This window comes from Chinchilla lanigera, unplaced genomic scaffold (assembly GCF_000276665.1).
Source record: "Chinchilla lanigera isolate Chin_1 unplaced genomic scaffold, ChiLan1.0 scaffold00036, whole genome shotgun sequence".
NCBI classification, from domain to species: Eukaryota; Metazoa; Chordata; class Mammalia; order Rodentia; family Chinchillidae; genus Chinchilla; species Chinchilla lanigera.
In genome coordinates, this window is record NW_004955437.1 from 8337077 (window position 1) to 8348618 (window position 11542).

Here is an 11542-nt window from a genome sequence, read left to right on the forward strand (position 1 = left end):
TTCAAGACCAGCCTGGGCTACACAGTGAGCTCAAGGCCAGCCTGAACTGCATAGGGAGATCCTGTCTCAAAAAGACAAAAAAAAAAAAAAAAAAAAGTTCTAATTCACTGGAAAACAAGCATAAGTCTGGGCTGTCTGGGCAAAGGACAAATGGTCACCGCACTGATAGGTCACCTCTGCTCCATCCTGTACTCGTGACTTCCCTGCCAACAGTGACCTTCTTTGGGACCTCTGTGCCTACCTTCCGCCCTCCGAGGTCTGCCAGCATCGTGGCCTCCATAGGTGACTTTGGGGGACTGGTAGTGCTGGGGTCAGGAACCCCCACAGGAGACCTGGCCGTGCAGGCTTCTGCTGTCAGCCCCCGCTCTCGTGGCTCCTTGCGTTTGAACAGGAGAGCAGCTTCATCCTCGGCCTGCTGTCCCTGCTCACCAAGTCTCTCTGCCTGGGCCTCCGTGGAGCTAAGCGCAGGGCCAAGGGGATGGGAGACCCCCTGCGCCCAGCTATCTTAGAACCTGGTCAGTAGGCGGCGCTTGAGAAACTGCTCTCAGTGAATCTCAGTACAGCAAAGAGTCCCAGGGAGCGGAGGCTCAGGGTCTGCGAGACTGCCCCTCTCCTCCCTCTTCACCCTCCCCACCCACATCTGCAGGGTCCCCAGCCGCGCCCACACGGAGCTTTGGGAACAGCCTCCCTGGGCTCCGCTGTGGTTAGATCTGTCTGTTTTCGGGGAACGAAGACTCCTCCGCGTCCGGATCAGGCTGTCTGACACCGGCTTTGACCCTCCCACCCCCCACAGTGACAGATTCCCAGGCCCGGCCCCTCGGAGCGGAGCTGCGGGCGAGGGCTCAGGACATGGTTTTCCGGTGGGCACGCGGGTAGGCGTAGGAGATGGGATGGCGCGTCCCGGGCCTCACGGTGAACGTGTTGATGTGCGACCTGGGGGAGGACGAGAGAGCCATGAGGTTCCTGTACTGCTGGTCCCTCACCCCGCCCTGTCCCCCAGGGCACCAGCGCAGCAGGCAAGCGAGGCCCAAGGGAGTCCCCTCCGGGCAGCGAGGTCCCCTCCCGTCCGCCCAGGAGTCAGAGGCCAGCGGCCCGGGCGCATCACCTCCCCAGTCCGCCCACCCCGCCCCGACCAGCCCAGCCCCAGCTCACCTGCCCATGGCGGGCGAGGGGCAGTGCTCCCCGGCTGTGTCCCCAGGCATCCTGTACTTGGCGTCCCCCGTGCCCCGTGCCACTGCGCCCTCTAGCGACATCCGCCGGCTGTGGATGGCAGCAGGGTGTGTTCGTCCGGCCGAGGGGATGCGGAGCGGCGCGGGGCCGTTGGGGGCGCCCTGGCTGCGGCCAGGCCCGGGGGCGCGGGGTGGCTCACCCATGTACAGCCGCTTCTTGATGAGCGAGCGGCCCCCGGGTGAGCCGCGCTCCGGGACGCGCGGGAAGGCCAGGGCGCGCGGGAAGGCCAGGGCGGGCGGCCGCCCCAGGTCCCTGGGGGCGGAGGGCGCAGGGTCGTTGCTGAACTCTGGCGGTGGTGGAATGACCTCGAAAGTGAACTCCTCCTCATCCTCGTCTTGCCTCCTGCAGAAAGGCGAGGGCGGCGAGGACAGGGACCTGGGAAGCAAGGGGTCCTGGGGGAGGCTGGAGGGGACGGGCCTGTCCCAGGTCCCCCCGGGGGTGTGGGGCTGCGTTGCTGTCCACCGAGGCAGCGAGGCTGGCTCTGTGCTCTCTGGGGGCTTCGGCTCACCGGGCACCGCAGGCTGTGCTGACCTGGGCAGCAGGATGGCCTTCTCTGCCTCCTTGGGGACCACCGTGAAGGAGTAGGGTTTGCAGTCTGTGTGGAAGACGCCGTCTGACCTGGGCTCTGGCGGGCTGCCGCGGCCTCGAAGGCTCCCAGGCAGGGAGGACCGGCCCTGGGCAACCCCTCCAGGCCGCCCCTTCTGTGCCCTCTGCCTGGCTGCCAGGAGCAGGGCCATGGGGGACCCGCGCTCCACCACCTCCCCAGTCACCGGGTGCCGAAGCAGTTGGTCAGCAGGCGGGGACGGGCCTGGGGGTGCGGCCGGCCGGTCCTGAGGTCCCCTCAGCTCCACAGGCCCTGCTGGACCTGTGGCCGCTCCTCTGGCCAGCGTGGGCCTCCCTGTGGCAGCCTCGCAGCTGGGGCTGCTCTGGTGGCCGTGGGGCTTGTAAAGGAGCCGCACTTCTTCCTGGCCCAGTGATGTTTTGGGTGCCAGTGGCCCGGTGACCCCTGTCGCAGGTGCTTCTGACCGTGGCTGGGAGGGCGCTGGGCCTTCCTGAGGTTCCGGCTGCTCCTGCTGCCCGCCTCGCTCAGCTGGAACTGGCTCCTTCTCTGCCATCGGGTGGGATGGCATGGTGGGCTTCAGGGTGGCCAGGGGTGTGGCCAGCCCAGGGGTGCCCTTGGGAGCAGCAGCTGGCCCAGCGGTGGCCGTGGACTGCAGTGGTGTGGTGGAGCAAGGCGGCGGATCCTTGGCCACAGGCTTAGGGAATTTGCCATCATTGGTCTCCTTGACCAAGCCGCGTCCTCCTTCTAGCTGAGGTTTGGGAGGCAGAGAGCCCACGCTGGGCTTGGCGTCCTTCTCTGCAGATGCAGACAGCCGGGCCTCCAGCTCCTTCCGGATCTGCTGGACACTGGGGATGGGGGTGTCCTGGAGGTCATAGTCCACAGGCGGGAGGGGCAGGCTGGGACTCTTCTCAGGGACTCCCAAGGGCGTCTTGTCAGGCAGGCTTTGGGAGGTCGCCTCCCCTGGGGGACTCGGGCTCTTCTTGCCCTCCTTGTCTTGAGCGGCCACTGCGGGGCCCGGCCTGGGACCGAGGGCTCTGTCCTCCCTCTTGGGCCCACAGAAATAGGCTGCCAGCTGGCTCCGCAGCTGCTCCAACTGCCCGGGATCTCGCCAATCTTTGGGCTCTGAGGAGGCCACGGGCTCTGGGGCGGGGAGTTTAGGTTTGGACTTGGGCGTGGGTTTGAGAGCTGGGAAGCTGGATTTGGGGAGTTTGGGGAAACCAGCTACTGCGGGGGCTGCCTGCTCAGCAGAAGGCAGTGGAGGGGGTGGAGGGGGTAGAGGGGGTGCGGCGGGAGGAAGTGGAGGTGCTGGGGGAGGTGGCGGAGGCCTAACTGGTTTATTTGTGGGGGCCTTGGCCTGGCTGAGTCTTGGGCTGTGTGGAGCCCCGGCCCCGGGCTCCCTAGAGTGGTCTGGCTCAGGGGTCCTGTCTGGGTACACCTGGGATGCAGGGCGGATGTGGAAGCTGGGGGGCAGTGGGAGGCGGCCGGGGGCCTTCTGAAGGGCGCCCTCTTCCTCTGGGGCAGCCCCTTGGGCTTCCAGAGCTGGGATGGATGAGGTCCGGACCGGGGTTGGGGGAGGGACCTTGGATGAACGGGGGACGGTGAGGTGGGTCTCAGGGTATGGTCTCCTCAGCTCAGCAGGGCTCCTAGGGGGGCTAATCTTGGGGGTTTCTGGCTGCCTGCCATTCAGGGCCACCTCTGGTGTCCACTTAGTGACCCCCCCAGGGGGAAAGAGGTGAGTCCCCTCTGTGTGAGGAGATGCAGGAACTGGGGGGGATGGGGCCGGCACAGAGGGTGGCGGGGGGGCCAGAACTGCCAAGGGAGGCGCGGGTGGGATGAAGTCGGGCAGGCTGGGTGTGGACGGCGGGGTGGGTGGGGGTGGCGGTGGGGGTTCCACCACCAGGGGAGGAGGTGGGGGAGCTGTGGAAGGGGGCGGTGGTGGGGTCTCCCCTGTAGGCTGTGGCAAGTCCTGGGGTGGCCCTGGGGCTGGGCCTGGGGGAGGAGGGGGGATGAGTGTGTCCTGGCCATAGGGTCCGGGCCTCAGGTCCCCCACAGAGCTGTAGAGCCGGAGGCTGCCGTTGACCAGCGAGCTGCCCCCTGAAAGAAGGGAGAGGCGGATGGAGAGGTGGCCTTGCCACCGTCTGCTGTGCGCTGGGCTGGGGTTGCCCAGGAGCAGCAGCCTCCGGCTGTGGGTCCCATGGGAGAGGCGAGGGAGGGGAGCCGCACACAGGGTTGCGCACTGGTGGCCCTGGCCCAGCAGCTCACGTTGCTGCCCTCTTGGCCTGGCCTCCCTCCCCTGAGGGCCTAGCAGAGCAAGGAGCTGGGGAAGGGGCTGCCGCTGACAGCCACAGGGAACCCAGGCATCGGGCTCTGAGTTAGGAGCTGGGATATAGCACTAAATAGAGCACCAGCTGGGCATGGTGGCTTTGCCTTTGACCCAGCACTCAGGAAGCTGAGGCAGGAGAATCCCTGTGAGTTCAAGGCCAACTGGGCAAGATAGTGAGACTCTGTCTCAAAAACAAACAAAACAAAACAGAGCAAACGATAGCAGAGCCTCCTAAAGGGGCAGCCAGCGCTAACTCCCAGAGCACGGTGCTCTGCAGTGTTAAAGGGGGCTTTGGGAAGGGCCAGAAAGCAAGGGACAGGCCAGATCGTGGGGTCCTCAAAGGCCTTTCTTTTGAGGGACACGGAAGTTCCCAGCCAGTTCTAAGCAGCGGTGTGACAAGTGACTTAATCCCCTGCTATACTCACTGATGCCCCCAAAAGGAGCAGACATGAGGGGTTGGGGGACTTGCCCAGGTGGACAGGGCCAAGGTGAGGGCACGGACCCATAGCAAGGATCGTCTGACACCATTGGTTGTGTCACTTAATTATTTTAAAACATTTTTCACTTTTTAATGTTGAGACAGGGTCTACATCACTAAATTTGCTCAAGCTAGGCTTAAAATTAGGATCCTCCTGCCTCAGCCTTCCAGAGTGCTGGGGTTACAGGTATGTACCACCATGCCTGGCTCCGTGCTTGGCTTTTGAATTCTGAGCCAAAGGAAAGAAAGATCGGACAAGCCCTAGCCCGAGTCCTCTTACCTGTCTCACCTTTGTCTGCAAAATCTTCAGGGACAGAGGGGGTGGGCACAGCCAGCCCATGGCTCTCCTGGGCATTCTGAAAGGGACCAGAGAGAGATCAGGGGATGAGGAAAGGACAGATCATTCATTCTTTTTGAGACAGGGTCTCACTATGCAGTTCAGGCTGGCCTTGAGCCTACTTTGCAGCCCAGGCCAATCTTGAACCCACAGCAAAGATCCTCCTGCCTCAGCCTGCCAAGTGCTGGGATTACAGGCATGCGCCACCACCCCCAGCTCATTTTTAAATCATGGCAGCGAGGCCATTGAATGCCTGGAAACCCGCAGGGTGGTGTGGCTGTGTCATGTTGTTCCTGAGCTTGTTAAAACCGGAACACGTGCATTTAAGAGGGCAGAGCCCCGGCCTAGTGGGCTGTGTCACTCTTGATGACCCCGCTCCACAAGCTACAGGCAGCATGGGGTCCCTGACCGAGCGGAGTGCAGGGGGCGTGTGGCAGGGCTCCAACTGTGTCTCATGCTTGTGTTTAAAGACAAAGACACGGTGTCCTGCTTGACCCCTGCTGAGAACAAGCCCTAGTCTCATGAAATTGTCACTGCTCTGAGCCTGAGGGCCACGGAGCAGCAGGACTATTGATCCTGGGTTACACATAACTCCGGCCACCAGGCCAGCTGCAGGCACGGAGTCTGCACCAGCGAGGGGCCCTGTCTTAACTAAACACACACACAGAGGCATCTGCGGCAGCCACCATGGGAGGGGGGAGGAGCTCAGCACCCCCCCCCCATTTTCATGAGGTTCTTACAGAAAAGTGGATGGGAACACGCTGAGCCGGTGTTAGCAGAGCCACAGAGCACCCCGCTCGCTAACCTCAGCAGGCTGTGGTGCACAGCCGCCCGGCCCACTCGCTCTGCGTGCCGCTTCTCCATGTGAGCCAGGTCCGCACTCCTGTCCCTGTGAGGCGTGGCAGAGCATTCCGTGGCTCCTGGCGACCTGGCCTCCTGTCCCACACACCCACACATCCATCCTGCATTGCAGCCCGGACAGCCACTCCCTCGGTGCCACACCTGGAGTCCACGAGCACCAGATGCTGGGGGTGGGTGGTTGTGGTCCCACTCCAGACCCATTTCTCGTTCCTTTCTACTGACCTACATCCCAGCCCTTTTTTTTTTTTTACCTTTTTTTGTTTTGTTTTGTTTTGGTGTGGTTTGGTGAGACACGGTCTCCCTATGTAGTTCAGGCATCTTCCTGCCTCAGCCTCCCAAGGGCCGGGATTACAGGTGTGCACTGCCGTGCCCAACCCTCATCTTTCCTTTCTTAAACAACTCTGAAGCCCGTACAGCCTCACACCATCATCTCATTCCTTTCTGCCTCTGCTTGATCCATGTGGACAACAACGCATCTGATTTTTAACATTTGTCCACAACAGGGGCCAGGGACAGGGCCATCCGAGACCTCGATACCACACGCATACAAGTCACGGTCGAGTGACCCCCGTGGGCCCTGCGTCCTGATTCTGACCTGAAGCAGACTGCGCCTTCAGGGTCGGGCGGGGACAGCAACGGTTGGACACATTCATGCATGGGCCGTGTGCCAGCACAACACAACGGCTCGACCGATGTCACCTCAGGCTACCTCGCCTCTCCTGTGTACCCATCACCATCCGTTCCCCGCCCCCGTGTGAAAACAGAGCGGGGCTTGGTGGTCTCAGCACTTGAGAGGTTGAGGCAGGAGGATCACCTTGAGTTCGAGGCCAGCCTATGCTACCTGCTGAGACCCTGTCTCAAAAAAACAAAACAAAACAAAAAGTGGAGATGCAATTTCCTGCTCTGCAGGGCTCTTGAGAGAGACAAATGGCCTAAAATCCCCAGCCCAGGAACCAGGGTAGTCCATCAACTTTTTTTTCTTTATCTTTTTGAGACAGGGTCTCACTATGCAGTTCAGGCTGGCCTTGAGCTCACAGTGATCCTCCAGCCTCAGCCTCCACACGCATCTCATCAACTCTTCCTACCCTGCCCCCTACAAGGTTGAAAAACTGTGAAGCATCAAAGCCAGGATGCTGAACCCTAGAAGCCCCTCCCTGCTCCCACAGTAGTAATTATGTGTCCAGGAAGGCGTAGGAGGAGCTCACCGCCCAGAGGTCGAGCTCCCAGTGCAGCCTTTCATCTCTTCTGTTTTTGTTTTCTTTGCTGATTTTTGCAGTGCTGAGGGTTGAGCCCAGCACACTCTACCACTGAGCTACAGTCCTCACCCCTTGCCTCTTACATCTTGAGATAGGTCTCACCAAGTTGCCCAGGCTGACTTGGAATTTGTGATCCTCCTGTCTCAGCCTTCTGAGTAGCTGGGATTACAGGTGTACACCACCACACCCGGCCTTGATTGATCATTTTTATTTTTATCTGTGGGGTGCTAGGGATGGAACCCCAGCTAGGCAAGCCCTGCCTGCCTCAGGTACACCATTGGCTTCACTTTTGATCTTAAAGCACTCTGTGAACACAGGGCAGAAGGCCAGCTTTGAGTGGCTGCCAGTATCAGCTCAGGCAGAGCTCTAGCTTTTTAGGTCTCTCCACCCACAAGAGGGGCCAGAGGCCACACCCAGCACAGCACCGCAGCACTCAGGTCCTCTGGGGAGCTGGGGGACCACGCTGAAAGGTCCCAAGTCCCTAGTCCTGGCCCGGCCTCTCCTCCTCTTGCACCCCAGCGCCCTGTGCCCCAGCAGCCCTTTCCATGGCGGGTGGGGCGGGGGGTATACCAACACTTTTTAGTCTGCACTTAGAGGGACCCAAGCTGGTAGCATGCAGTGTGCTGGCCTGGACACTGTAGATGTGGACAACGTCAATGTCCATAGGTGTTGAATTTCCCGCCCTCCTCCTTTAGCTCCAAGAACCAAGGAGAAGCAGAGAAGCCTCACTAAAGAAAAGGTCTTGACCAGTGAGTTCAAGGCCAGCCTGAACTACACAGCAAGTCCGTCTCAAAAACAGCAACAACCAATAAAGAAAAGAAAAGAAAAATAAAATGAGGGTTTGTTCCAGGGGTGTGTGATCTCAGCACTCAAGAGGCTGAAGCAGGAGGGTCACCGTGATTTGGATATCAGCCTGAACTAAATAGGGGAGACCCTGTCTCAAAAAACAAAAACAGAAAAAAGAGGGATCTATGCAGCATCAGTCTAGGATTCCACAACCGCCATGAGTGTACCAGGAAGGGCATTATTGGGGCAATTGGCAGTAACTGAACACAGTGTATCAGGTAACAACATTGTTGCATCAACACTAAATTCCAGAATGTTACAGATCTCCAATCCTAGGGGATGGAAATACCCACTGAGCTAGTGGGAACAAAGGGACACAATGTCTCCATTTGCTCTTCAATGGCTCAGAAAGAAACAAAGTGTACATAGAAAAGAGAAGAAACAAAAGATTAACAAAATGTGGTCAAACTCCTCCCCACCATTCTTTGTAACTCTTCTGCATTCTAGGGTTCCTTAGAAAGTTATATACTTACTGCCACTAAATTGTACACTTTCAAATAGTAAACTTGCCAAAGTGTGGTGAGTTAAGCCTTGGGAGGCTGAGGTAGGAGGATCTCCATGAGATGAAGGCCAGACTGAATTACTTGTCTCAAAAAAAATCAAAAAAGATAAATTTTATGTTATATGTATTTTATAAAATTTTTTAATAACTGGGGCTGGAGGTGTAACTCAATAGTACAGCACTTGCCTCGTATGTGTGAGGCCCTAGGTTCAACCCCCAGCATTGCCATTAAAAAAGTTACAGTCTTAGCACTCTGAGAGGCTGAAGCAGAAGGATCATAAATTTGAGCCTGGCCTGGGCAAATTAGCAGTTTAGGGAGACCCCGTCCAAAATGAAAAACTGGCTGAGGATATAGCTCAGTGCAAAAGCCCTGGGTTCAATCCCCAGTGCAGAAATAAGGATGGGGATATAGCTCAGTGGCGCAGCACCCGCTTGGCAAATGCAAGGCCCTGAGTTCGATTTCTAGTACCAAAAAAGAAAATAGAAAAAAGGACCAAAAATAAAAAAGTAAAAAATTAAGAACATCCAAAGAGCAGCCAGGACCAAAAATAAAAAAGTAAAAAATTAAGAACATCTAAAGAGCCACACAGGTGCCTGCCTGGCAAGGTCCTGAGTTCAATTCCCAGCACCAAAAAAAAAAAAAAAAGAACATCCAAAGGAAAAGCAGGGAGGGGGAGCTGCTCAGGACAGGTGCCACCGCCTCCACAGGGCCAGGCCACGCTCGTCCAGCCCTTACTGTGTCCCAGAGCTGTCCCAGACCTTCCACCCCAACCCACTTCCTGTGTGCTGCGACTCAAAGAGGCTGGCGCCCTTTGGCACCTGTTTACAGAAGAGGCAACTGAGGCACAGAGGCGGACACACCCAAGGCCCCACCCTAGTTACCGTACCTGCAAGCGCAGCCTGGCCCCAGTTCCTACAGTCACTCCCAAGGCCCCTCCCTCCCTCCTCTGTGAGTCCGCAGACCCCCAGCCTCACTCTCCCAGCTGACATTTATTAGGCACCTCCTGCATACAAGTCACCTCGCCGAGTACCCAGTCAGAGTTCACAGGAACCCGAGAGACAGGTTATCGTTTTCATTGTACGGATGGGGAAGCTGAGGCACGGGCAAGCCAAGTACACTGTCCGCAGTCACGCAGCTAGCCAGGGGCAGGGCCAATGTGGGGACCTCACAGTCCAACCCTTTCCTGCTGGTACCTGAGGCAGGGCGGCTAGTCCTTGGGTGACCTGACACATGTCCGTCGAGTAAGCAAACCCCATGAGCAAGAACACAGGACACAGAAATGTGAGCTCCGCTGCCAGCGTGGCCAGCTGTGTGCGCACACTGAGGTCACCCCTCTCCGGGGCTCAGTGTCCCACCCCTGGGTGGGCATGCTTCACGGTGTCCTGGCCCGCAAGCATCCCTCTGTGACCTGCTCACCTGTGTGCCGGGGGTGGCGACCTGGATTCTCTGGGCCACCCGCGAAGGACAGGGTGTTGGGTCAGTCAGCTGCCACGGCCCCTGAGTGGCTGCCTGGCTCCCAAGAGGAAGTGGGGAGTGAGGCGGGGGCCTGCATATTTCTTTGTTTTTTTGAGACAAGATCTCACTTTGTAGCCCAGGCTGGCCTCAAATTCACAGCGATCCTCCTGCCTCAGCCCCCGAGTGCTGGGATTACAGGCGTGCACCACCATGCCTGGCAAGGGAAGCTGCATTTTTGGGAGCCATAGGCCGGCATCAGGGCTGGCCGGAGGTCCCTGCGAGCTTCACCTGCACCCCTGCTGTTGTCACCGGGGAGGTGGCAACGTCCCACCCACTGCCCCGCCTCGGTGGGAGAATGGTAGGCAGGGGTCTGGGAGGGGGTTGACCTGTGCTGTGGACTCTCAGGGCAGGTGTGGCCTTCGAGGGTGGCAGCCACGTCAAGAGCAGGTGGACCCCAATTGGGGCAGCAGAGCACAGGGCAGCGGGGTGAGCACCAAGCAGGCTGGGGCCCAGCCTGGCCACTGCCACAGCTGCTTCCGCCCTCTATGCTGGCTCTCCCTGCGGACACAGCCTGGCGAAACTGGGTCTCAGCACTTCCTCATCCAGGTACTGCGAACTGGGACAACACCCAGAAGCTAAGGCCACATGGGGTTCACATGCAAATCTCCTGTGGGCGGAGAGAAGTGCAGTCTCTGGTTCTCGGTCCTTAACAATGAAGGATTGCATTTATTTAAAGAAAAACCACCCAATGCAATTTTTTTTTAATTATGGGTAGTTGAGTGGGAAGAACATAAATTTCAGAGTTAGCAGATCAGATTTGCAATCTTAACCTCATTGTCTAAGATTGTAGCCAGGCATGGTGGCACACACCTATTATCCCAGCACTCAGAAGGCTGAGGCAGGAGGATTGCCAGGAGCTGGAGGCCAGCCTGGGCTATATAATGTGAGACCCTGGCTCAAAAAAAGCAAAAGCAGCCGGGCATGGTGGTGCATGACTGTAATCCCAGCACTTGGGAGGCTGAGGCAGGAGGATCGTTGCAAGTTCGAGGCCAGCCTGGACTACAAAGTGAGCTCAAGGCCAGCCTGAACTGCACAGCGAGACCCTGCCTCAAAAAAAAAAAAAAAAAAAAGCAAAAGCAAAGATAGTATCTGGGGCTGGGGGTGCAACTCAGAGGTAGAGCACTTGCCTAGCATGCCTAAGGCCTGGGTTTATGCTGTTATGGTTTGTGTCTGGATGTCCTCCAAAACCTCATGCAGTTTTGGGGGACAAAACCTCATGCAGTCATGGGGGTGCCTTTTGGAGGAAGCTGAATCTAGAGTTCGTGACTGATTCATTGTCTAGTGCTGGGACTATGGGTATGAGCGCTACACCCACCCTAGGGCTGGTAGCCTACACACGATATAAGGGACAGAAAGTCTTCTCATGCGCTCCCCACTTTTGCTCTTGTTGTCTAAGCTGTCTTCTGCCACCTTGAGCTGTTGCCCCTCACCACGCCACCCTGCCTTGGAGCCAGCTGATTGCCGACTGAGACCTCCACCAACTGTGAGCTCAATAAGCCTTTCCTTCCTAATTTTTTGTCAGGGTATTTTGTCTCAGCAACAAGAGAAAAGTAACTAAGACAGTCCCTAGCACACACCTCACAAAAACTCACTCTCTCTCTCTCTCTCTCTCTCTCTCTCTCTCTCTCTCT

At 58.0% G+C, this 11542-nt stretch overlaps 1 protein-coding gene across 2 annotated transcripts in view; it reads right to left on the bottom strand.

The window, feature by feature from the left end:
• Positions 1 to 503: 503 nt before the first annotated feature.
• LOC102021914 (chromosome unknown open reading frame, human C6orf132) overlaps positions 504 to 11542 on the bottom strand; it is a 25294-nt gene continuing 14255 nt past the window's right edge. Inside the window, exons 3-5 of one of the 2 annotated variants that reach the window (XM_013516785.1) lie at positions 4883 to 4949; positions 1153 to 3886; positions 504 to 933 (exon numbers count right to left, since the gene is read on the bottom strand). In XM_013516785.1, the coding sequence (XP_013372239.1) occupies positions 843 to 933; positions 1153 to 3886; positions 4883 to 4949 (2892 nt within the window). In that variant the 3' untranslated portion in view covers positions 504 to 842. Of the gene's footprint in view, positions 934 to 1152; positions 3887 to 4873; positions 4950 to 11542 lie in introns of both variants that reach the window. The other variant, XM_005389717.2, reaches the window with a different exon arrangement.